The 27,692-nt window shown below is 42.1% G+C and overlaps 1 protein-coding gene across 3 annotated transcripts in view; it reads right to left on the reverse strand.

Moving 5' to 3' along the window:
• Positions 1-27,692, reverse strand: part of POLK (DNA polymerase kappa) — a 138,001-nt gene that overhangs the window by 51,835 nt on the left and 58,474 nt on the right. For all 3 annotated transcript variants that reach the window (XM_069750209.1, XM_069750216.1, XM_069750225.1), the window contains 2 exons: positions 27,244-27,409; positions 23,687-23,923 (listed from right to left, as the gene is read on the reverse strand). In XM_069750209.1, coding sequence (XP_069606310.1) covers positions 23,687-23,923; positions 27,244-27,409 — 403 coding nt within the window. The remainder of the gene's footprint in view (positions 1-23,686; positions 23,924-27,243; positions 27,410-27,692) is intronic.

The following is a 27,692-nucleotide window of genomic DNA, read 5'->3' on the forward strand; positions in this document are numbered from 1 at the left end:
TTAATTATGTTTCCAGGAGTCCATCCTGACAGCACCCTGGAGGACGTCCTCCTCCCCTTGCTGGGACAGGAAACACACGAGTTTAAAAGGTCAAGTCCCACCCACAGTCCTCAGTGTTGTAACAAGAACCGCCTCAAGGAAATGCAGAAAAAAATCTTTGTTTAATGGTAGCAAACATATCACATTATAACCAGGAACATATTACATCATATGCTAGGAATAGGTTACAAACATGCTAGAATACCATGCATCATATAATAATACAGGGAGGGAACTACCCGTGCTGTCAGGATGGACTCCTGGAAACATAATTAACGGTAAGCTTAATACCTATTTTCCAGGACGTCATCCTGACAGCACCCTGGAGAGTACCAAAGCACCTCCTCAGGGTGGGATAACCGCTTGGAGAACCTTTCTCCCAAATGCAGTATGCTGACCAGACAAAACATCAAGTTTATAGTGTTTGCAAAAGGTATTGGCACTAGCCCAAGTCGCGGCCTTACAAATCTGTTCTAGAGAGGCGCCTGCCCTCTCTGCCCAAGAAGTAGCTATCCCTCTAGTCAAATGTACATGGAGACCCTCCGGAGGAGAGAGCCCTTCAGATTGGTAGGCCTCAGAGATCACAGACGTGATCCACCGAGCAATAGAGGCCTTAGAGGCCTTTTTACCTCTATTCTTACCCCCATACAAAATGAATAGGTTTGGGTCGATGCGCCAAGTGTTGGTGGCTGCCAGGTAGTCAAGAACTGCCAGCCTGACGTCCAGAGAATGAAGGACCTTCTCTTTAGCATTGGCAGGGTTATTGCAGAAAGATGGTAACACGATCTCTTGATTTCTATTTTTAGTTGTTCCTACTTTTGGAATAAAAGAGGGGTCGAGTTTAAGAATTATACAATCCTCTCTAATTTGAAGGTATGGGTCCCTAGTACACAGGGCCTGAATTTCCCCCACTCTTTTAGCCGTAGTCACTGCCACAAGAAACGCCGTTTTACGTGTAAGAATGGAAATGGGCATATTATCCACTGACGCATAGACGTCTTTGCAGAGAAATCTGAGGACCAAGTTAAGGTCCCAAGAAGGAGACATATGTCTGATAGTGGGGCGCAACCTCTGGGTAGCTCTGATGAATCTAACTATCCACGGGTGTGACGCTAGGGGATAGTCAAGGAAAGAACTAAGTGCCGAGATCTGCACCTTCAATGTGCTTGGTTTAAGACCTTTGTCAAACCCAGCCTGCAAGAAATCTAAAATTCTGGGTAAGTCGGGAGTGCCTGCCGTAACCTCAGACCTGCCACCCTCCAGACAGAACCGTCTCCAAATTTTCAAGTAAATTGCTGACGTAACAGGCTTCCTACTAGACTTCATAGTAGATATTACTTGGCTTGATAGACCCTTAGCCTTCAAGATGGACCCTTCAGGATCCATGCCGAGAGATGGAGCTTCTCTGGGTTTGGGTGGCATACCGGACCCTGGTGGATTATATCCGCTCTGAGAGGGAGCTCTACTGGATTCTCGATTGCTAGCTCTAGTAGAAGGGAAAACCAACTCCTTCTTGGCCAGTATGGAACGATCAATATGACGAGAGCTCGATCCTCCTTGATCTTTCTGAGAACAGCCGGAACGCCAGCGGGGGAAATGCATACGAGAGAGGTTCCGTCCAATCCTGGCTCAGGGCATCTATCCCTTCCGGAAGATCCCGCGGGTTCAGAGAGAAGAATTTTGAGACCTTTGAATTTCTCCTGCTTGCGAATAGGTCTATACAGGGGGTTCCCCAGCGAAGACATAAGTCCTGGAAGACGTCCTGGTTGAGTTCCCACTCTGTTGCCGACACCTTCCTTCTGCTGAGATAGTCCGCTATAACATTCTGGGAGCCCTCCAGGTGGACTGCTGAGATAGAAAGGACCGATTTTTCTGCCCAACGAAATATCTTCTCTGTCAGTTCCTGAAGCGCATGGTGTTTCGCACCTCCTTGATGTTTCAGGAAAGAGACTGTTGTCACATTGTCGGACATTATCCTGACATGACGATTTTCCAGGATGTGTCGGTTCCTTCTCAAAGCTTCCCAGACCGCGTATAGTTCCTTGAAGTTGGAGGAGCTGTGGATGACGTCTTCCGGCCATCTCCCCTGAAGGATCCTGTCTTCTAGGTGAGCTCCCCAGCCCCAAGCGCTGGCGTCTGTAGTAACTACTACGTATGGATCTGCGGACCATAACACTCCTTTTCTTAATTTCTCTGGCTTTGTCCACCAGAGGAGAGACCTTCTTACACGATGTGATAGGTGTAAAGTACTGTCCAGAGAAGACAGACTCCTGTCCCATCTGGAAAGAATCAATTTCTGTAGTGGTCTTGAATGGAACTGAGCCCATCTTACGCACGGAATACAGGCCGTCATCAGGCCGAGGACTCGCATGGCCGTCCTTGTCGTCACCCTGTGCTCCAGCAGGAGCCAAACCTGAGACTGTACTGCAATCAGCTTGGACTCGGGTAAGAGGGATATTCTGTTCATTGAATCCAGACGTACTCCCAGAAACGTCTTCTTGCACTCTGGAGTCAAATCGGATTTCCGCCAATTTATGACCCAACCAAGTTCTTCCATCACTGAAATAGTTCGGTTCCTGTGGTCTGATAGAATTTCTGGCGTTCTTGCCACCAGGAGAAAGTCGTCGAGATAAGGGATTATTCTGATCCCTTGATTTCTTAGGAAAGCGACAATCTCCGACACCAGCTTTGTGAAGATACGAGGTGCTGAGGCAAGACCAAATGGAAGGCACTGAAACTGGAAGTGACAGGTCCCGGACGGCAGAACTACCGCAAACCTCAGAAGCCTCTGAGAAGAAGGGTGGACGGGAACCTGATAATAGGCACTCTTTAGATCTAGAGTGCACATCACAGCATTCTGATCTATTAGGAGAATTGCCGAACGGATGGATTCCATACGAAACCTCTTGTACCTGACCAAGGCATTTAGAGGTTTCAGATTTATTATAGTGCGAGACTCGCCGGACGGTTTCATTATGGAAAAAAGGGAGGAGTAATGTCCCAAACCTATTTCCGGAGATGGTACCGGAATTATGACCTCTGAGGAGAGCATCCCCATTAGGTCTGTCAACATGGGAGAGTCTCGCGCTACTACCGTAGGACTGATGAATCTGTCTGGTGGGGGGGAGTAGAGCTCTATACTGTAGCCTTCTGAGATGGTCCGAAGGACCCACTGATTTTGAGTGATCCGAGCCCAATTGTGCGAAAATTGGCGGAGCCGACCCCCTATGAGACTGGCGTCATTGCGATTTAGATTTTGAGGAAGGGCTGAAGAAGAAACCTCTGTTTCTATTGCCCTGACTACGGGAGCCCCTATAAGATCCTCTATTGGATCTGCCTCCTCTAAACTCAGACTGCCTTCTGAAGGGGAATCCTCTCCGAAAGGACTGGGGCTTCTTAGATTTCTCCTCTGGAAACCCCTTCTTTTTGTCGGAGGCTGACTCCAAAATGGTATCCAGGGAGGGTCCAAAAACCCTTTCACCTGAGAAGGGAATTGAACAAAGTTTAGATTTGGAAGCATTATCCCCTGACCAGGACCTTAGCCAGACCGCCCTCCTAGCCGCGTTATATAAGGAACTGCATCTGGCCGAAAACCTGACTGACTCAGCAGTCATATCAGACAGATAAGCCGTGGCAGATTTCATTATAGGAAGGGAATTTATGATTTCAGATCTCGGGGTCTTATTGGATAGGTGCTCCTCCAATTGACCCATCCATAGATACATAGACCGAGCCACCGAAGTAGCCGCTATATTTGTTTTTATTAGAGCCGCAGAAGATTCCCAGGCTCTTTTTAACAATATGTCAGCCTTCCTATCCATAGGATCACGCAGGTTTGATGAGTCCTCAAAAGGTATGGCCGTTTTCTTGGCCACCTTTGCCACAGGAACGTCAATTTTGGGAACTTCGTCCCATAGTTTTATGTCATCAGGCTCATAAGGTAGACGAGCTTTAAAGTCCTTGGATAACACCAGCCGGTGTTCTGCCTCTTTCCACTCTTCCAGAATCATGGCCTTAATGTGCTCGCTAACCGGAAATACTGTCTGCTGACATGACATAAGTCCACCAAACATCAAGTCCTGTCTGGTTTGTGGTTTATGAAAGAAGCAACCTTCGGCACTCAACAAGTCCACACAGAATTGATTCTCATTCAAAAAATTGTTTATTCATAATCAGCCAGCTGGAAGACAGACATCAAAATTCCAACGTTTCGGCATGCAATGCCTTTATCAAGGTAGTCTATAATAACAGGGCAAAAAACGGAACATATACTAATTATAGAATATACATTCATAAAGGAAACACATATAACATAATGTATCGCTGGCTAGACTTGAATAGAAAAAAAGAAGACAACAGAAAAAAACTAATTTAATAGAAAAGAAACTGAGAACACCATGTGATCCGTAAAACGATATATTTATTAAGTGATAAAGAAGTAAGGAGTCCAACACACCAGAGGAGGAGGATATACATAAGAAAACACATGGAGATATATAAACACCGAAGAGTACATAGTGACCTCAATAGATATAAATATAGAAAGGGCTGTAAACTAACAGTCCAGTGCTGCCTAGATAACTGATTAAAAGAAGAGTGCAAAAAACATATATACCTGCAAGCGCTCAGCGTGCTACAAATAGAATAAATGATAACTGTAAAGAAACCAAAAAAGAATAAATAAGAACTATGGGGTATATAATGGATAAATTTCCGAGTAGTAAATATATATTACAAAACTCCGACCAAATAAGCACTAGTAAGAACAATGCAAATAATACCTGGGAACACAAAAGATCCAAAAATATCGTATGCCTAAGCTAAGGCGTAATGTGATAGATCCAAAACTGTAAAGAGACGCAAAATAACGTGCCATGAGCACAGAAAAAATACCATAACATATAGGGTACAACAAACATATAAACAATACCATACCTAAAGCCGGATATTAGATAAGGACGGTCCAGGATTAAGTGACCACTAGCCTAAGATAAATGAATCCACAGTGGTAGTCAAATAATGACCATAGCACAAAATATCCAAATAAAATATATAGAGGCACAATGAAGGCCCTAACCAGGCATGATATAGAACGTAACACTAACCTATAATGGGTGAAATGCCGGCGTGCGTCCTGTGGCAACTGGGCAGGATAGCGTGCAGGGAGCCGTAAAGCCAGCAAATATACCGTAAAATTCATGAGGTCATATCCGGAAGGACGAGTGTACTCGGCAAAGACACGGAAAAAACCGAAGGAAACCATCGGCGCGTGCGCAGAAAGAAAGGCCGAGGACGGCCAAACGAACCAAGCGGCGCATGCGCAGTAAGTAAAAAACTAAAGAGTGTCAGTATGGGAAAAGCCGAAACCAATCGGCGGCGCACAAAAGACGCGCTGAGAGGAAATCAGTGAGAACAAGAAACCCAAGTGGGAGAACCCAAAACTCCAGGGAGGGGTGGGGGTGGGGGGTAAGAAAAAGGCAGCACATAGACAGAGTAAATCTAAACCTGTCTAAATCGGGGAAGTCAGTCACCAGAGGAGCACAACATGTGGACCTCAGGATAAAGGTCACTAACATATACCAAACAAAAAATACACTAAAGAGAGAAAAAGAAACAGAAACAAAAATATATATGATATTATATACCAATATATAGCATATTCTACTAAACAGTAGGTTGTACACATCTAGCACATTTAACATCAACACGATGTACTCAGGTAAGATCCCCTGAGGTACAGGGAACAATATATAGCAATAGACCAACATATATATATTATATTATATTAGAAGTTGAGTCAATATCCAAATGTGGTCATTTATATACATATATATACTCTAACACAAAATACGTAGAGATACAGAACAGAGAAACACAGTAAGAGAATATCTTTGAGTTGTAGATGGTTGTCACAGTGGTACCTAGAGAGAGGGAATCATATAATGATGGTGAGAGAACACTTCAAGAAAAACAAAACAGATAACACATAGCTAATTATACATCACTTCATATTCTCTATTTAAACCCAGCGGATGTAATGTCTGAAGTGTGAATATCCAAAAAGCCTCTCTCTCTTTGAGTTTCTGCACCCTATCACCTCCACGTCTAGAGGAGGATATACTCTCTAATACTTGAAATCTTAATTGTGAAATTGAATGCCCTGCTGAAATAAAGTGCGAAGGTACCGGAAGCATGATGCGTTTGCATCGAATGGTCGACTTATGCTGAGAAATGCGGTCTCGGATATGCTGGGTGGTCTCACCCACATACCCGAGACCGCAAGGGCATTTGATTAAATATATCACATAAGACGAATCGCACGTGAAGAAACCCTTAATCGGGAAAAGTTTCCCCGACCTTGGGTGAGAGAAAGTGTCGCCCCTCATTATGTTTGAGCATTGGGGGCAATGTAGACAAGGGAATGTGCCATGCCTCTGCGTAGCCAAAAGGGTTTGACGTTGTAATGTCTTTTTGGAACCTATGTCAGCCCGTACAAGTATATTTTTGATGTTAGGGGGTCTCTTATAACAAATTAGAGGTGGGATGGAGAATTCTGATACAGAGGGGTAAGCCTTGCCCAACAAGGGCCAGTGTTCTAGTATACAATTTTTAAACAAATTGGTATAAGGGTGATATGTGGTGACAAACGAAACCCTCTTCTGTTCAATCCTCTGTCTGTTAGTTGTCTGTATAGTCTGTTTCAAAACTGATGGTGGGTATCCTCGTTCCGAAAATCTTTGATTCATTTCCTCAATGCGTACTGTTCTTAAATTAGGGTCTGTCACTATACGATTTACACGTTGTATCTGCGATCTCGGTAGTGAGCGTTTCACGTGAGAGGGATGGCAGCTGGAGTAAAGTAACAACCCATTTCTGTCTGTAGGTTTTTTATATAGATCGATCTCAAGTAAGCCCTCTTTTGCTGTTACTAATGTATCAAGGAAACTTACACTATGGTAGTCCTTAGAAATGGAAAATGTAAGGTTAGATACACATGAATTGAGATCCCTGTAAAATTGTAATAAGGATATTTCATCCCCACCCCATATTAAAAAAACATCATCAATATATCTTTTCCAATATATACAGTACTGTTGAAAATGGTAATGGGTATACACATAATGTTCTTCAAAGGACGCCATAAAGATGTTTGCGTATGGGGGCGCCATATTCGAACCCATAGCGGTCCCGACCTTCTGCAAATAGAATTGATCACCAAAAAGAAAAAAATTCTTTGTTAAAATCATATTCAGCAGAGTCAAACAAAAATCTTGTTGAATCAAAGAAAAATTGGTGTATTTATCGAGAAACCACTGTACCGCCTCAAGGCCTTTCTGATGATCAATACTCGTGTACAGGGAGTTCACGTCCATCGTCACAAGTAGACAGTTCTGATGTATACTGCCTATTGATTTTAAACCTTCTAAAAAGTCCGAAGTATCTCTGATGAATGAAGTTATATGGACAAGGAGGGGAGTCAAGATTTTTTCTATAGTCATGGCCAGTGGAGAAAGTATAGAATTAGTGGAGGCAACTATTGGCCGTCCAGGGGGACACGTCAGATGTTTATGGATCTTTGGTAGTGCATAAAATACCGGGACCACAGGATGTAAATTAAGTAGAAATTCACCTAATTTCGTGTCGATAACATTCTGTTCTTTGTATATTTTGATTAACTGTTGAATTTCCTTAGATATATCACTAGTGGGGTCCCTATCCAAAAGCAAATAAGTATTTCTGTCATCAAGATGTTGATGGACCATTGTCTGGTAAAACGAGGTATCCATAACGACAATTGCACCCCCCTTGTCAGCCGATTTGATCGTAATCGAACTATTCTTTTTCAGGTTATCAAGGGCACGCTTATCATGAATAGTACAGTTACGTTTAATTGGAAAAAAACCTTGATTAATCTGTGCACATTCCCTCTTTATGTCTTGTGTCACTAGAGAAATATATGTCTCCACAGGGTGGTAGGATTTGGGTGGATTGTATTTACTAGATATAGACAAATTTAGTTCTTTAAGAGTAAAAACACTTTTATCAGGGTTCACTGATGGAATAGAGATACCAGATGTAGTACTAAAGTCACCCGATGCGAAATGTGCCTTAAGACGTATATTTCTGAAGAACCTACGAAGCTCCTGGTCTAGTTGGAACTCGTTAAAAGCCGGTGTGGGACAAAATGAAAGACCTTTCTGCAAAACAGTTAATTCAGAGGGAGAGAGATTATAGGAGGAGATGTTGTAGACCAGTTGGTCCCTACCTGTGACCGAGTTCTGACTCGAGGACCGCTGTCTGCGTGTTCCGGAGCCCCTCCTCGTCGGCCTCTGTTTGACCGACCTCGCCTCTGTTCTAAAAAAGGAGAGGTTGTGCGAGAATTGGAATCATTATCAGAGCTAGATGAAGTAGTAAAAAACTCCCGCCTGTATTGGCGTCGATCACGCTGTATATTGATATCTCGCCATCTATAAACTGATCTACGGTGGTAATCCTCCGTATCCCGTAGAAATTTTGAACGTTTTCTCTCCTGTAACACATTTCTAAATTCCTCAATAGTTCTATCTATCTTTTGTTTCAAGTTATCAAATTTGTCATTAGTAAGGGTATTAGTTAACTGCTGTTGTATAACCTCAATTTGCTTATCCATCTCCAAGATCTCTTTCTGGAGATATTCAATAGTTAATAACATGATATCCATAGAACATTTGTTCAAAATCCCTTCAAACTTTGTACAGAAATCAGGTTTTTCATGAAACAAAGTAGGTCTCAGAGAAACCCGTAAACCCCGAGGTATACGTTTAACCTTATGATATTCCGCCAAAGTCACATAATGCAATTCCAAAGACGTTCTCTTCCTGAGCTCACGTTCCCAATCTCTTGAGCGAATCTCTTCAACTGGAGTATGTAGAAATTCCCCAGGGATCTTAACCTGAGAAATAATTTCATCCGCCTCCGCTTGTCCATAGGACACCGTATTAAACGACATGGTCCCAGTTCCTCTTAGGTGCAACCACTTAAAAAATGTAGCAAAATAATAAAGTCAAAAGTGGTGCACTCTTTAATTAATGCGGTGCTCGAAGGAAAAAAATCGTATATGAAAGAAGCAACCTTCGGCACTCAACAAGTCCACACAGAATTGATTCTCATTCAAAAAATTGTTTATTCATAATCAGCCAGCTGGAAGACAGACATCAAAATTCCAACGTTTCGGCATGCAATGCCTTTATCAAGGTAGTCTATAATAACAGGGCAAAAAACGGAACATATACTAATTATAGAATATACATTCATAAAGGAAACACATATAACATAATGTATCGCTGGCTAGACTTGAATAGAAAAAAAGAAGACAACAGAAAAAAACTAATTTAATAGAAAAGAAACTGAGAACACCATGTGATCCGTAAAACGATATATTTATTAAGTGATAAAGAAGTAAGGAGTCCAACACACCAGAGGAGGAGGATATACATAAGAAAACACATGGAGATATATAAACACCGAAGAGTACATAGTGACCTCAATAGATATAAATATAGAAAGGGCTGTAAACTAACAGTCCAGTGCTGCCTAGATAACTGATTAAAAGAAGAGTGCAAAAAACATATATACCTGCAAGCGCTCAGCGTGCTACAAATAGAATAAATGATAACTGTAAAGAAACCAAAAAAGAATAAATAAGAACTATGGGGTATATAATGGATAAATTTCCGAGTAGTAAATATATATTACAAAACTCCGACCAAATAAGCACTAGTAAGAACAATGCAAATAATACCTGGGAACACAAAAGATCCAAAAATATCGTATGCCTAAGCTAAGGCGTAATGTGATAGATCCAAAACTGTAAAGAGACGCAAAATAACGTGCCATGAGCACAGAAAAAATACCATAACATATAGGGTACAACAAACATATAAACAATACCATACCTAAAGCCGGATATTAGATAAGGACGGTCCAGGATTAAGTGACCACTAGCCTAAGATAAATGAATCCACAGTGGTAGTCAAATAATGACCATAGCACAAAATATCCAAATAAAATATATAGAGGCACAATGAAGGCCCTAACCAGGCATGATATAGAACGTAACACTAACCTATAATGGGTGAAATGCCGGCGTGCGTCCTGTGGCAACTGGGCAGGATAGCGTGCAGGGAGCCGTAAAGCCAGCAAATATACCGTAAAATTCATGAGGTCATATCCGGAAGGACGAGTGTACTCGGCAAAGACACGGAAAAAACCGAAGGAAACCATCGGCGCGTGCGCAGAAAGAAAGGCCGAGGACGGCCAAACGAACCAAGCGGCGCATGCGCAGTAAGTAAAAAACTAAAGAGTGTCAGTATGGGAAAAGCCGAAACCAATCGGCGGCGCACAAAAGACGCGCTGAGAGGAAATCAGTGAGAACAAGAAACCCAAGTGGGAGAACCCAAAACTCCAGGGAGGGGTGGGGGTGGGGGGTAAGAAAAAGGCAGCACATAGACAGAGTAAATCTAAACCTGTCTAAATCGGGGAAGTCAGTCACCAGAGGAGCACAACATGTGGACCTCAGGATAAAGGTCACTAACATATACCAAACAAAAAATACACTAAAGAGAGAAAAAGAAACAGAAACAAAAATATATATGATATTATATACCAATATATAGCATATTCTACTAAACAGTAGGTTGTACACATCTAGCACATTTAACATCAACACGATGTACTCAGGTAAGATCCCCTGAGGTACAGGGAACAATATATAGCAATAGACCAACATATATATATTATATTATATTAGAAGTTGAGTCAATATCCAAATGTGGTCATTTATATACATATATATACTCTAACACAAAATACGTAGAGATACAGAACAGAGAAACACAGTAAGAGAATATCTTTGAGTTGTAGATGGTTGTCACAGTGGTACCTAGAGAGAGGGAATCATATAATGATGGTGAGAGAACACTTCAAGAAAAACAAAACAGATAACACATAGCTAATTATACATCACTTCATATTCTCTATTTAAACCCAGCGGATGTAATGTCTGAAGTGTGAATATCCAAAAAGCCTCTCTCTCTTTGAGTTTCTGCACCCTATCACCTCCACGTCTAGAGGAGGATATACTCTCTAATACTTGAAATCTTAATTGTGAAATTGAATGCCCTGCTGAAATAAAGTGCGAAGGTACCGGAAGCATGATGCGTTTGCATCGAATGGTCGACTTATGCTGAGAAATGCGGTCTCGGATATGCTGGGTGGTCTCACCCACATACCCGAGACCGCAAGGGCATTTGATTAAATATATCACATAAGACGAATCGCACGTGAAGAAACCCTTAATCGGGAAAAGTTTCCCCGACCTTGGGTGAGAGAAAGTGTCGCCCCTCATTATGTTTGAGCATTGGGGGCAATGTAGACAAGGGAATGTGCCATGCCTCTGCGTAGCCAAAAGGGTTTGACGTTGTAATGTCTTTTTGGAACCTATGTCAGCCCGTACAAGTATATTTTTGATGTTAGGGGGTCTCTTATAACAAATTAGAGGTGGGATGGAGAATTCTGATACAGAGGGGTAAGCCTTGCCCAACAAGGGCCAGTGTTCTAGTATACAATTTTTAAACAAATTGGTATAAGGGTGATATGTGGTGACAAACGAAACCCTCTTCTGTTCAATCCTCTGTCTGTTAGTTGTCTGTATAGTCTGTTTCAAAACTGATGGTGGGTATCCTCGTTCCGAAAATCTTTGATTCATTTCCTCAATGCGTACTGTTCTTAAATTAGGGTCTGTCACTATACGATTTACACGTTGTATCTGCGATCTCGGTAGTGAGCGTTTCACGTGAGAGGGATGGCAGCTGGAGTAAAGTAACAACCCATTTCTGTCTGTAGGTTTTTTATATAGATCGATCTCAAGTAAGCCCTCTTTTGCTGTTACTAATGTATCAAGGAAACTTACACTATGGTAGTCCTTAGAAATGGAAAATGTAAGGTTAGATACACATGAATTGAGATCCCTGTAAAATTGTAATAAGGATATTTCATCCCCACCCCATATTAAAAAAACATCATCAATATATCTTTTCCAATATATACAGTACTGTTGAAAATGGTAATGGGTATACACATAATGTTCTTCAAAGGACGCCATAAAGATGTTTGCGTATGGGGGCGCCATATTCGAACCCATAGCGGTCCCGACCTTCTGCAAATAGAATTGATCACCAAAAAGAAAAAAATTCTTTGTTAAAATCATATTCAGCAGAGTCAAACAAAAATCTTGTTGAATCAAAGAAAAATTGGTGTATTTATCGAGAAACCACTGTACCGCCTCAAGGCCTTTCTGATGATCAATACTCGTGTACAGGGAGTTCACGTCCATCGTCACAAGTAGACAGTTCTGATGTATACTGCCTATTGATTTTAAACCTTCTAAAAAGTCCGAAGTATCTCTGATGAATGAAGTTATATGGACAAGGAGGGGAGTCAAGATTTTTTCTATAGTCATGGCCAGTGGAGAAAGTATAGAATTAGTGGAGGCAACTATTGGCCGTCCAGGGGGACACGTCAGATGTTTATGGATCTTTGGTAGTGCATAAAATACCGGGACCACAGGATGTAAATTAAGTAGAAATTCACCTAATTTCGTGTCGATAACATTCTGTTCTTTGTATATTTTGATTAACTGTTGAATTTCCTTAGATATATCACTAGTGGGGTCCCTATCCAAAAGCAAATAAGTATTTCTGTCATCAAGATGTTGATGGACCATTGTCTGGTAAAACGAGGTATCCATAACGACAATTGCACCCCCCTTGTCAGCCGATTTGATCGTAATCGAACTATTCTTTTTCAGGTTATCAAGGGCACGCTTATCATGAATAGTACAGTTACGTTTAATTGGAAAAAAACCTTGATTAATCTGTGCACATTCCCTCTTTATGTCTTGTGTCACTAGAGAAATATATGTCTCCACAGGGTGGTAGGATTTGGGTGGATTGTATTTACTAGATATAGACAAATTTAGTTCTTTAAGAGTAAAAACACTTTTATCAGGGTTCACTGATGGAATAGAGATACCAGATGTAGTACTAAAGTCACCCGATGCGAAATGTGCCTTAAGACGTATATTTCTGAAGAACCTACGAAGCTCCTGGTCTAGTTGGAACTCGTTAAAAGCCGGTGTGGGACAAAATGAAAGACCTTTCTGCAAAACAGTTAATTCAGAGGGAGAGAGATTATAGGAGGAGATGTTGTAGACCAGTTGGTCCCTACCTGTGACCGAGTTCTGACTCGAGGACCGCTGTCTGCGTGTTCCGGAGCCCCTCCTCGTCGGCCTCTGTTTGACCGACCTCGCCTCTGTTCTAAAAAAGGAGAGGTTGTGCGAGAATTGGAATCATTATCAGAGCTAGATGAAGTAGTAAAAAACTCCCGCCTGTATTGGCGTCGATCACGCTGTATATTGATATCTCGCCATCTATAAACTGATCTACGGTGGTAATCCTCCGTATCCCGTAGAAATTTTGAACGTTTTCTCTCCTGTAACACATTTCTAAATTCCTCAATAGTTCTATCTATCTTTTGTTTCAAGTTATCAAATTTGTCATTAGTAAGGGTATTAGTTAACTGCTGTTGTATAACCTCAATTTGCTTATCCATCTCCAAGATCTCTTTCTGGAGATATTCAATAGTTAATAACATGATATCCATAGAACATTTGTTCAAAATCCCTTCAAACTTTGTACAGAAATCAGGTTTTTCATGAAACAAAGTAGGTCTCAGAGAAACCCGTAAACCCCGAGGTATACGTTTAACCTTATGATATTCCGCCAAAGTCACATAATGCAATTCCAAAGACGTTCTCTTCCTGAGCTCACAGTACTGTATATATTGGAAAAGATATATTGATGATGTTTTTTTAATATGGGGTGGGGATGAAATATCCTTATTACAATTTTACAGGGATCTCAATTCATGTGTATCTAACCTTACATTTTCCATTTCTAAGGACTACCATAGTGTAAGTTTCCTTGATACATTAGTAACAGCAAAAGAGGGCTTACTTGAGATCGATCTATATAAAAAACCTACAGACAGAAATGGGTTGTTACTTTACTCCAGCTGCCATCCCTCTCACGTGAAACGCTCACTACCGAGATCGCAGATACAACGTGTAAATCGTATAGTGACAGACCCTAATTTAAGAACAGTACGCATTGAGGAAATGAATCAAAGATTTTCGGAACGAGGATACCCACCATCAGTTTTGAAACAGACTATACAGACAACTAACAGACAGAGGATTGAACAGAAGAGGGTTTCGTTTGTCACCACATATCACCCTTATACCAATTTGTTTAAAAATTGTATACTAGAACACTGGCCCTTGTTGGGCAAGGCTTACCCCTCTGTATCAGAATTCTCCATCCCACCTCTAATTTGTTATAAGAGACCCCCTAACATCAAAAATATACTTGTACGGGCTGACATAGGTTCCAAAAAGACATTACAACGTCAAACCCTTTTGGCTACGCAGAGGCATGGCACATTCCCTTGTCTACATTGCCCCCAATGCTCAAACATAATGAGGGGCGACACTTTCTCTCACCCAAGGTCGGGGAAACTTTTCCCGATTAAGGGTTTCTTCACGTGCGATTCGTCTTATGTGATATATTTAATCAAATGCCCTTGCGGTCTCGGGTATGTGGGTGAGACCACCCAGCATATCCGAGACCGCATTTCTCAGCATAAGTCGACCATTCGATGCAAACGCATCATGCTTCCGGTACCTTCGCACTTTATTTCAGCAGGGCATTCAATTTCACAATTAAGATTTCAAGTATTAGAGAGTATATCCTCCTCTAGACGTGGAGGTGATAGGGTGCAGAAACTCAAAGAGAGAGAGGCTTTTTGGATATTCACACTTCAGACATTACATCCGCTGGGTTTAAATAGAGAATATGAAGTGATGTATAATTAGCTATGTGTTATCTGTTTTGTTTTTCTTGAAGTGTTCTCTCACCATCATTATATGATTCCCTCTCTCTAGGTACCACTGTGACAACCATCTACAACTCAAAGATATTCTCTTACTGTGTTTCTCTGTTCTGTATCTCTACGTATTTTGTGTTAGAGTATATATATGTATATAAATGACCACATTTGGATATTGACTCAACTTCTAATATAATATAATATATATATGTTGGTCTATTGCTATATATTGTTCCCTGTACCTCAGGGGATCTTACCTGAGTACATCGTGTTGATGTTAAATGTGCTAGATGTGTACAACCTACTGTTTAGTAGAATATGCTATATATTGGTATATAATATCATATATATTTTTGTTTCTGTTTCTTTTTCTCTCTTTAGTGTATTTTTTGTTTGGTATATGTTAGTGACCTTTATCCTGAGGTCCACATGTTGTGCTCCTCTGGTGACTGACTTCCCCGATTTAGACAGGTTTAGATTTACTCTGTCTATGTGCTGCCTTTTTCTTACCCCCCACCCCCACCCCTCCCTGGAGTTTTGGGTTCTCCCACTTGGGTTTCTTGTTCTCACTGATTTCCTCTCAGCGCGTCTTTTGTGCGCCGCCGATTGGTTTCGGCTTTTCCCATACTGACACTCTTTAGTTTTTTACTTACTGCGCATGCGCCGCTTGGTTCGTTTGGCCGTCCTCGGCCTTTCTTTCTGCGCACGCGCCGATGGTTTCCTTCGGTTTTTTCCGTGTCTTTGCCGAGTACACTCGTCCTTCCGGATATGACCTCATGAATTTTACGGTATATTTGCTGGCTTTACGGCTCCCTGCACGCTATCCTGCCCAGTTGCCACAGGACGCACGCCGGCATTTCACCCATTATAGGTTAGTGTTACGTTCTATATCATGCCTGGTTAGGGCCTTCATTGTGCCTCTATATATTTTATTTGGATATTTTGTGCTATGGTCATTATTTGACTACCACTGTGGATTCATTTATCTTAGGCTAGTGGTCACTTAATCCTGGACCGTCCTTATCTAATATCCGGCTTTAGGTATGGTATTGTTTATATGTTTGTTGTACCCTATATGTTATGGTATTTTTTCTGTGCTCATGGCACGTTATTTTGCGTCTCTTTACAGTTTTGGATCTATCACATTACGCCTTAGCTTAGGCATACGATATTTTTGGATCTTTTGTGTTCCCAGGTATTATTTGCATTGTTCTTACTAGTGCTTATTTGGTCGGAGTTTTGTAATATATATTTACTACTCGGAAATTTATCCATTATATACCCCATAGTTCTTATTTATTCTTTTTTGGTTTCTTTACAGTTATCATTTATTCTATTTGTAGCACGCTGAGCGCTTGCAGGTATATATGTTTTTTGCACTCTTCTTTTAATCAGTTATCTAGGCAGCACTGGACTGTTAGTTTACAGCCCTTTCTATATTTATATCTATTGAGGTCACTATGTACTCTTCGGTGTTTATATATCTCCATGTGTTTTCTTATGTATATCCTCCTCCTCTGGTGTGTTGGACTCCTTACTTCTTTATCACTTAATAAATATATCGTTTTACGGATCACATGGTGTTCTCAGTTTCTTTTCTATTAAATTAGTTTTTTTCTGTTGTCTTCTTTTTTTCTATTCAAGTCTAGCCAGCGATACATTATGTTATATGTGTTTCCTTTATGAATGTATATTCTATAATTAGTATATGTTCCGTTTTTTGCCCTGTTATTATAGACTACCTTGATAAAGGCATTGCATGCCGAAACGTTGGAATTTTGATGTCTGTCTTCCAGCTGGCTGATTATGAATAAACAATTTTTTGAATGAGAATCAATTCTGTGTGGACTTGTTGAGTGCCGAAGGTTGCTTCTTTCATATACGATTTTTTTCCTTCGAGCACCGCATTAATTAAAGAGTGCACCACTTTTGACTTTATTATTTGGTTTGTGGTTTAGATGTCTCCTCTATTTGCATAGTGCATCGCACCGCCTGCACCAGGTCATTTGTGTCTTCTACCTGGAAGAGGTATTTTCTTTGGTAATCCTGGCTTCCTGACGGAAGCTCTCCCTCTTCCTCTGAGACGAAGTCCTCTGAGTTAGACTTGTCCTCAGAAGTAACCTCCTGTTCTCTTAAGTCCTGCTCCCGTCTGGCCCGCTTACGGGTGGGGATAGGACTGGATTTCTGCACCATGGTAGACAAAGAAGCTTGTACTTCTTCGCGTATAAGGGATCTCATCTCAGCCAGAGGTGTGGGTTGTTCGTCCCTTACGACCTTAGCTGTGCAGTCCCCGCATAAAGATTTCCCATGGGAGTCCGGGAGCTTCATATTACAAAGGGGACATCTAGCAGATTTCCCAGATGCCTTGCCGGATTTCTTAATCTGAACAGGAGGACCCGCGGGGTTTCCCTTATCCTTAAATGACATAAGAAGGGATAAGCACTGGGGTGAGCCTGCTTCTGTATATAGATAGGGGAATTTGCGCCATGCGCACTTACCCCCTCCTCAGTTGGAGTGCTTGTGTCCATGATGAGGGTAGCAGGTCCCCGCAGCTCTCAGCGCCAGATCAGGAGCGCTTCTGCCGCTGTGCGATTCACTGCACGCTTTCCCCCGCACATACAGCGTTACCGGAAGTAGCGGTAACGAAATGCCGATGGACCGGAAGTGACGCGTTCTGACGACTTCCTGCCGGGAGACGCCGATCTGGATACCACGCTGCCCAGGATGGCCGCGCACCGCGTGGATAGCGTCCGCAGCCGAGAGCCTCCCACCGGGAGGAGCGTCTGTCACCAGGAGCCTCGTCCACTCCTGGTCTTTGGAGCAGAGGGACCCCCCACCGGAGGGTTTCTGCCCTGAGCCTCTTGACAGGGGGAAGGGTATTGGCAAGCTGCACGATCCCCCTGAGCTCCGGTAAGTCCTGCGCAGCTTCTCACTCGTGCGTCCCTTCCTTGCAGGGACAGGAAAAACACTGAGGACTGTGGGTGGGACTTGACCTTTTAAACTCGTGTGTTTCCTGTCCCAGCAAGGGGAGGAGGACGTCCTCCAGGGTGCTGTCAGGATGACGTCCTGGAAATCAGAATAAAAAGCGATCAAAAAATGTCATGTGCCCGAAAATAGTACCAATAAAAAAGTCAACTTGTCCCGCAAAAAACAAGACCTCACATGACTCTGTGGGCCAAAATATGGATAAATTATAGCTCTCAAAATGTGGTGATGCAAAAACTATTTTTTGCAATAAAAAGCGTCTTTTAGTATGTGACGGCTGCCAATCATAAAAATCCGCCAAAAAAAACGCTATAAAATTAAAATCAAACCCCCCTTCATCATCCCCTTAGTTAGTAAAAAATAATAAAATTTTAAAAAATGGATTTATTTCCATTTTCCCCTTAGGGTTAGGGTTGGGGCTAAAGTTAGGGTTGGGGCTAAAGTTAGGGTTTGGATTACATTTACGGTTGGGATTAGGGTTAGGGGTGTGGTTAGGGTTATGGTTGGGATTAGGGTTAGGGGTGTGTTTGGGTTAGGGTTTCAGTTATAATTGGGGGATTTCCACTGTTTAGGCACATCAGGGGCTCTCCAGACGCGACATGGCGTCCGATCTCATTTCCGGCCAATTCTGCGTTGAAAAACTAAAACAGTGCTCCTTCCCTTCCAAGCTCTCACGTGCGCCCAAACAGGTTTATCCCAACATATGGAGTATCAGCGTACTCAGGACAAATTGGACAACAAATTTTGGGGTACAATTTCTCCTGTTACCTTTGGGAAAATACAAAACCTGGGGCTAAAAAGTAATTTTTGTGGAAATTTTTTTAATTTTGTTATTTTCACGGCTGTGCGTTATAAACTGTAGTGGGGGTTCAAAGTTTTCACAACAGATCTAGATAAGTTAGTCGGTGCGGAGGGTCTTTTTGCCCCTCTGCGTGGTTGTTTGTAGGTTTTTGTGCTAACCGCAAAGCTATCTTTCCTATCCTCGGTCTATTCAGTAAGTCGGGCCTCACTTTGCTAAATCTATTTCATCTCTGTGTTTGTATTTTCATCTTAACTCACAGTCATTATATGTGGGGGGCTGCCTTTTCCTTTGGGGAATTTCTCTGAGGCAAGGTAGGCTTATTTTTCTATCTTCAGGGCTAGTTAGTTTCTCAGGCTGTGCCGAGTTGCATAGGGAGCGTTAGGCGCAATCCACGGCTACCTCTAGTGTGGTATGATAGGATTAGGGATTGCGGTCAGCAGAGTTCCCACGTCTCAGAGCTCGTCCTATGTTAGTAACTATCAGGTCACTTTGTGTGCTCTTAACCACTAGGTCCATTGTGGTTCTGAATCACCTGTTCATAACACTCCCCCCACATATGGGGTATCAGCGTACTCAGGACAAATTGGACAACAACTTTTGGGGTCCAATTTGTCCTGTTACCCTTGGGAAAATAAAAATTTGGGGGCTAAAAGATCATTTTGTGGAAAGAAAAAATGATTTTTTTAATTTTCACGGCTCTACATTCTAAACTTTAGTGAAACAATTGGGGGTTAAAAGTGCTCACCACACATCTAGACCCCAGGGGGTCTACTTTCCAAAATGGTGTCACTTGTGGGGTGTTTCCACTGTTTAGGCACATCAGGGGCTCTCCAAATGCGACATGGTGTCCAATCTCAATTCCAGCCAATTTTGCATTGAAAAGTCAAACGGCGCTCCTTCCCTTCCGAGCTCTGCCATGCGCCCAAAGAGTGGTTTACCCCCACACACGGGGTATCAGTGTACTCAAGACAAATTGCACAACAACTTTTGGGGTCCAATTTGTCCTTTTACCCTTGGGAAGATAAAAAATTTGGGTCGAAAAGATCATTTTTTGTGAGAAAAATATGATAATTTTTTTTACGGCTCTACATTATAAACTTCTGTGAAGCACTTGGAGGTTCAAAGTGCTCACCACACATCTAGATTAGTTCCTTAGGGGGTCTTCTTTCCAAAATGGTGTCACTTGTGGGGGGTTTCCACTGTTTAGGCACATCAGAGGCTCTCCAAACGCAACATGGCGTCCAATCTCAATTCCAGCAAATTTTACATTGAAAAGTCAAATGGCGCTCCTTCCATTACGAGCTCTGCCACGCGCCCAAACAGTGGTTTACCCCCACATATGGGGTATCGGCGTACTCAGGACAAATTGTACAACCTTTGTGGTCCAATTTGTCCCGTTACCCTTGGTAAAATAAAACAAATTGGATCTGAAGTAAAAATTTGGTGAAAAAAAGTTAAATGTTCAATTTTTTTTAAACATTCCAAAAAATCCTGTGAAGCACCTGAAGGGTTAATAAACTTTTTGAATGTGGTTTTGAGTACCTTGAGGGGTGCAGTTTTTAGAATGGCATCATTTCTGGGCATTTTCTGTCATATAGACCCCTCAAAGTCACTTCAAGTGTGAGGTGGTCCTTAAAAAAAAATGGTTTTGCAAATTTTGTTGTAAAAATGAGAAATCGCTGGTCAATTTTTATCCCTTATAACTTCCTAACAAAAAAAAAATTATGTTTCCAAAATTGTGCTACTGTAAAGCAGACATGTGGGTAATGTTATTTATTAACTATTTTGTATGATATGACTCTCTAATTTAAGGGCATAAAAACTAAAAGTTAAAAAATTGCAAAATTTTCAAAATTTTTGCCAAATTTCCATTTTTTCACAAATAAACGCAAGTCAAATCGAAGAAATTTTACCACTATCATGAAGTACAATATGTCCTGATAAAACAATCTCAGAATCACCAGGATCCGTTGAAGCGTTTCAGAGTTATGACCTCATAAAGTGACAGTGGTCAGAATTGAAAAAAATGGCTTGGTCAGGAAGTTGAAAACAGGCTTCGGGGTGAAGGGGTTAAAACAGCTACATAATGTAAACGCAGGAGCAGAATTGCGCTCATAATCCCCCGCCTTGACATGAAGGGCAGTGATGAGATCATCACATTACTGACCTCATCACACTGCTGCAGTCACCGCATAGGCAGCAAGGACGTGAAGGACATGGCAGGTGATGGTAAGCACTCCTCAAAGGAGTTGAAGATTCAATGTACAGATTATTCTAATAGGGTGGTATGGTGAGGGGCAGTGTGAGGGGATATTACGGAGAAGATCAGATGTGGAGGGGCATCATGAAAAGGGGCAGTGTGTGTGGAGGATATTATGGAGAGGAGCAGTGTGGAGGGGACATAATGTGGAGAATAGCAGTGTGGAGGGGACATAATGTGGAGAGTAGCAGTGCGGAGGAACAATGTGGAGAGTAGCAGTGGGGAGGGGACATAATGTGGAGAGTAGCAGTGCGGAGGGGACATAATGTGGAGAATAGCAGTGTGGAGGGGACATAATGTGGAGAATAGCAGTGTGGAGGGGACAATGTGGAGAGTAGCAGTGCGGAGGAGACATAATGTGGAGAGTTGCAGGGCGGAGGGGACATAACGTGGAGAGTAGCAGTGCGGAGGGGACATAACGTGGAGAGTAGCAGTGCGGAAGGGACATAACGTGGAGAGTAGCAGTGCGGAAGGGATATAATGTGGAGAGTAGCAGTGCGGAAGGGATATGATGTGGAGAGTAGCAGTGCGGAAGGGATATAATGTGGAGAGTAGCAGTGCGGAAGGGACATAATGTGGAGAGTAGCAAAGTTAAGTGGATATTATGACAAGGAGCATTGTGGAAGGAGATATTATGAAGAGGGGCATTGTGAAGGGGACATATGATATTATGGGTAGTGGGGAGTGTGGGGGAGGACATATTATGGAGAGGGGCAGTGTTGGAGAGAAAATTAGAACACTTTATTTTTAACAACCCCAAGTATTTGAACTGAGAAACCACCCCTCGTATGACTAGTTTTCGTATGAGTAGAATTTGTTGAGTTTTTGTTCTAAAAACTCAGTAAAAGTTAGGGTTTGTTTTTGGAGCAGAAAGTCTCCAAATCCTCCTCATAATCTTAGAACATCTCAGAAACTTAGTTCTAGTCATGCACTCATGTACTGACTGTGGTTCTGGTGACGTATTTATTTAAGTAGCCCTTTAAAAAATGTTTGTGGCCCTTTGTATTAGTTCAGTACGACAATATGGCCTTTGAACCAAAAAAAAGTTGCGCCTGATAGATTTTTTTTGTGTATCTATCAATCGTTGTAACCTGTTAATTAAGGGGAAAAATGGCAAAGAGTGTTTATTTCTTCTGCTAACTATTGTTCCACAAAAACAAGAGAGAAATGAGCAATAAGCCTGAAGTAATTGTACGAGACGCCGCTCACATGGGAATAAACGGATGAAAATGTAACCTACAATATGACAGCCGTCTCAAGTAATTTGCTTAGAATGTGTTACTGGGACCTTTGCTATGTCAGTGGTGAAATTTTCAGAGGGATAAGAAACTGAAGCATAAGATGGCAAGCACTTGTTGGCAGGTAATAAAGCCTTAAAGGCTAATTAGAAAAATATGTACGTGTCTGCAGCTGATGGATAGAGGTAGGCTGAGTTCACATAGGCGTTGAATTTCACAGACCAGTCACATTTTCAATATGCAGATACCACTGGCCCTGTGTGCAGCTCTGTGCGTCCATCTGTAGGTAGAGGAGCAGCCTATGATTTACATGCACTAATCTGGTCCGTGAATCAGGCCAGAATAGAAAAAACTGAAAATAAAAAAAAGGGGTATTCCGATATGAAACAGTAGAGTTTAGAAATCTTGCAGATATGCCCTAAAAGAACAAGGTCTATTTGTGCAGCTGTCAGCAGGACAAAGGCTGCACATGGGCAGCTCTGTTCATTTAATTGTATAAGAGGTCCAAAAATTGCAAAGAATGCATCAGGGGTAATTTTTGGACCTCCGATACAAATTATTGAACATAGTTGCACGTACAAGGCAAATTCTCCATCCTGGACACCACACAGCAAGGTCCTGTTCTTGAGAGGCAGGTCCTACCATTTATGGCATTTTGTGGATATACAATAAATGTCCCACATGGGACAACCCCTTTAAGCCTACGAGAAGTATTGCCCTGGTATGGTGATAGGATGTGACGCAAGGATGTCTCTATCACATCAGAGACAAGTAGGGAGGGGAAGCTTACATAGAAGAAGCTTCTGGGCCTACACGACAGAGACTGAAATCAGGCAACCTGTACAGTTTTCAGAATTAAAATATATTACTAGGTTTCATTAACTAACATTGGCAAACCTTAAAGGACTTATTGAGTCAACCAACAACCCCTTTAATTTTATTCTATATCCTTAACAGTTTTTTTTATTCTGTTTTTTAGATACTGAAATCTAATTTTTCTGCCCCGACAAAGAATTCTATATAATAGAATTGCGTCAGCGTGCGAATTGGGCTTTACTGCAAGCTCCTCAGAGCCCTCTAGTGGTGGCTCCTGACACACAGAATTTAACCATTTAGCAGAGAATTTGGTGTGAAAACCCAACAGGAAGGTTGTAAGAATCTTTTCTTTCTACGCAGACCAATTATGCTCTGCACGCAAGTGTCCAGGCATGGTGTCCAGATTCAGAGAAAGAAGAATAATTGTAGAGAAAATAACTCAAGTAAGAGGAACAACAATATTGTAATGATCCAAGCAGAGATGAAGGATTCCATCAGTGACCCGCAAAGCAGGAGCGGTGTCCACGTAGCTGCAGACAATACAGCGTCGTTAACCCTTACCTGCACTGGCGGTCAGCGTGGTTTTCTGTTCAATGCGAAACCTCATTTCCTTTACAGCGTCCTCGGCTGACGTTCCAAACACAATCACATTTTCTTGTTCTTTCTCCTGACACTCTGTGTCTTGTCTGGCAGAGTCGTGGCAATGGTCTGGCACAAACGTAGGACTGTCTTCAAAAAGAATTGGTGACGTGCAAACTTTTTCTTCTCGTTTACACTCGGCCTTAGCACTCTCCACACCTAGACAAGGAGAACATGACGAGGTGAATAGGGTAACCATTCCAGCACCACTTTAGTCTTGAAATTATCATTTTTTTTAAATCCTGGTTATCTGATGCTCCCCTATCCCCCAACTGATGGATATAGGCAGATAGTGTTCAGTCAGTGGTGTGAGAGCTGCAGCACGCCATAGTGAGGACCTACAGCGGGGAAATAAGTATTTGATACACTACCGATATTGCACGTTTTCCCACCTACAAAGAATGGAGAGGTCTGTAATTTTTATCATAAGTACACTTCACCTGTGAGAGACAGAATGGAAAAATAAAATCCAGAAAATCACATTGTATGATTTTTCCATAATTAAATTGTATTTTATTGCGTGAAATAAGTGATCACCTACCAAACGCCAAACTCTCCACCCTGGCCAAGACCAAAGAGCTGTCTAAGGACACCAGGGACAAAATTGTAGAGTTGCACAAGGCTGGGATGGGCTACAGGACAATAGACAAGTAGATTTGTGAGAAGGCAACAACCGTTGGCACAATTATTAGAAAATGAAAAAGCACAAGATGACCGTCAATCTTCTTCAGTCTGGGGCTCCATGCAAGATCTCATCTCGTGGGGTAAGGATGATTCTGAGAAAAGTTAGGAAACAGCCCATAACTACACGGGAGGACCTGGTCAATCACCTGAAGAGAGCTGGGACCACAGTTTTAAACATTACCGTTAGTTACACACTACGCCGTCATGGATTCAAATCCTGCAGGGCACGCAAGGTCCCCCTGCTCACACCAGCACATGTCCAAGCCCTTTTGAAGTTCACCAATGACCATCTGGATGATCAGAGGAGGCATAGGGAGGTCATGTGGTCAGATGACACCAAAATAGGACGTTTTGGCGTCAACTCCACTCGCAGTGTTAGGAGAAAGGAGAATGAGGAGTACAACCCCAAGAACACTGTACCAACCGTGAAGCATGGTGGGGAAAACATCATACTTTGGGGGTACTTTTCTGCAAAGGGGAGAGGACAATGGCACTATATTGAAGGGAGGATGGATGGGGTCATGTATTGCAAGATTTTGACCATTAACCTCCTTCCCTCAGTAAGAGCATTTCAAGTAAGTCGTGGCTGGGCCTTCCAGAATGACATTGACCCGAAACACAAAGCCAGGGCAACTAAGGAGTGGCCCCGTAAGAAGCATTTGAAGGACCTGGAGTGGCCTAGCCAGTCTCCAGACCTGAACCCAATAGAAATTCTTTGAATGGAGCTGAAATTCAATGTTGAAAGATCTGGAGAAGATCAATATGGAGGAGTGGGCCGAAATCCCTGCTGCAGTGTGTGCAAACTTGGTCAAGAACTACAGGAAACGTCTGACCTCTGTAATTGCCAACAAAAGGTTTCTGTGCCAAATACTAAGTTCTGTTTTCCTATTGTATCAAATAGTTATTTCATGCAATATAATGCAAATTAATTATGTAAAAATCCTACAATGTGATTTTCTGGTTTTTATTTTTTAGATTCTGTCTCTCACAGTTGAAGTGTATCTATGATACAAATTACAGACGTCTCCATTCTTTGTGGGTGGGAAAACTTGCAAATTCAGTAGTGTATCAAATACTTAGTCTAATATGTAGTCTATGAAACTGCCCACAATGTCCTGCTCACAAAAGCCCCCAATACACATTAAATGGAACCTGACTGCTACCCCAGCCCCCTGAACAGGCATCACCGCTGACATTTTGCGCATGGACACAACTTTCTATTTCCTTGGGAACATGCAATGAAGTTGGCTGGATGCCGGATACATTGGCGTCCTGCCAGGAAAATGGCTAGGGCATTGTATTCGGAAGGCAGTGAAGAGTGGTGGTAACATCGCTTCTGAACAAGGGGGGGGCATTAGTCCAGGAAAATCAATGCCCCATGACTAGTCACCATCAGATTTACACAGATCAAACGCAGGTGTAAAGTTAAAGGAATTGTCCACTACTCAGACCACTTCTTCGCAATCCCTATGCTTCCCCCTTGGAAAATAATAACCCCTATACTCACCTCTTTGCTCCCAATCAGCGGCCCCTTCACTGATCAACAACCACAGGATGTCAGTTACATCTGACGCAACTTAACAGGGATGGTCCAAAACTAATAATGATTTTCATCCTAAATAACCATTTATTGTAACACTAACAGCTTTTCTAATGTGCTTTATTTAAAAAGTTCCTCACTTTCTAATATAACTGCTTTCTACTTTTTAACTTTTTTTTTACCTATTTCTGTTTTGATGATGATTTGTTTGAGAGCCCCAGTGCTTGCTGGGATACTCAAACAAGATGTCATCAGGGGGCACAGTCTGCGGTCACTGTCAAAGCCTCTGTCCCCCACCATGAAATGAAGAGTGATCAGTGATAATCGGTTTCAGGGGCTGGGTTAGTCCCACCTGCGCTGAGCATGCTCCAGTTGTCATTTCCAGCGTATGCTCAGTCAGACCTGGTCACTGTGCAATATTCTTCTCAGTGCACAGTGACAGTGCGCTCCCTCACCTGCTGTAATTAGAAGTGACTAGCCGGCAAGAGAGCGCACTGTCAGTGCACATTGTAAGGAGAGAACGGTGAGTGCAGAGACCAGCTACGTACCCAATAGTGATGTCACTTTTGTGGGCGAGTCTGGTTCCTGCTTACCACCTTCTTGCTGTCAGTCAGTGCCGGCACGTGCTTACAGCTGTGGCTCTCACTGCTGTAAGGGGTGACTGTAGCGGTTTCAGGCACGCCTGCATGACTGAAAGCAGGAGGCTCCTGAGAGAAATGAAGTTCATGTTCTCCTGGGTTCCGCACAGTCAGTACAGCAGACGGGCACCATCGTGAGGCTATTAACATGCAGCTTAATTGTAATTCTGCAGATAAATAACTTTATCTGAACTGACAGTTTCCTCTCTTTAAATTTGCATAATGTTGTTCTGGCCGCACAGCAGCTTGGATTCTGTAACGTGACATACATCTCATGCAATCACAAATGGACGAACATATTCCACATTCACTTCATAGCAAGTGGGCCCGTGTGCTGTCAAATGCCAGGGCTGAATTTAATTCCCAGTCCGGCCCTGGTCCACAGCCAATTGGGGAGAATCACCGATTTACAGAAAGACATTAATCGCCACTGCACTATTCGATGGCCACAAAACAACACATTATAATTTGTGATCTGTAAGATAACAGAAAGCCAAGAAAACACAATTAGTACAAGACACATGTAAAATAATCACCATCCAAAATGAGAAAAATACAACTATCCAATCAGTCTGGAAGTGGAGAGCATCACTAGATGTATTTCTAAGGCTTTATACCTGCTGGAGAGTTTACATCGTCATGGTTTGCAGTTCTAGCAACAAATCTTCTACGTTCCTCGGGCCAAGCGAGACGTTCTTCTAAATGGTCGGTAATATCCAGATAGGCCTCATCAAGGCTCAAGGGTAAAAAGTTGGGATCATACTCAGAAAATATTTCTCGAACCTAAAAAAAAAATAAAATATAATAATAATAATAATAATAATAATAATAATAATAATAATAATAATAATAATAATAATATATATATATATATATATATATACACACACTAGATGGTGGCCCGATTCTAACGCATCGGGTATTCTAGAATATGTATGTCCACGTAGTATATTGCCCAGCCACGTAGTATATTGCCCAGCCACGTAGTATATTGCCCAGCCACGTAGTATATTGCCTAGCCACGTAGTATACAGCACAGAGCCACGTAGTATATTGCCCAGCCACG

The sequence above is a fragment of the Ranitomeya imitator genome, chromosome 1 (genome assembly GCF_032444005.1).
Source record: "Ranitomeya imitator isolate aRanImi1 chromosome 1, aRanImi1.pri, whole genome shotgun sequence".
Classification (NCBI taxonomy): Eukaryota; Metazoa; Chordata; class Amphibia; order Anura; family Dendrobatidae; genus Ranitomeya; species Ranitomeya imitator.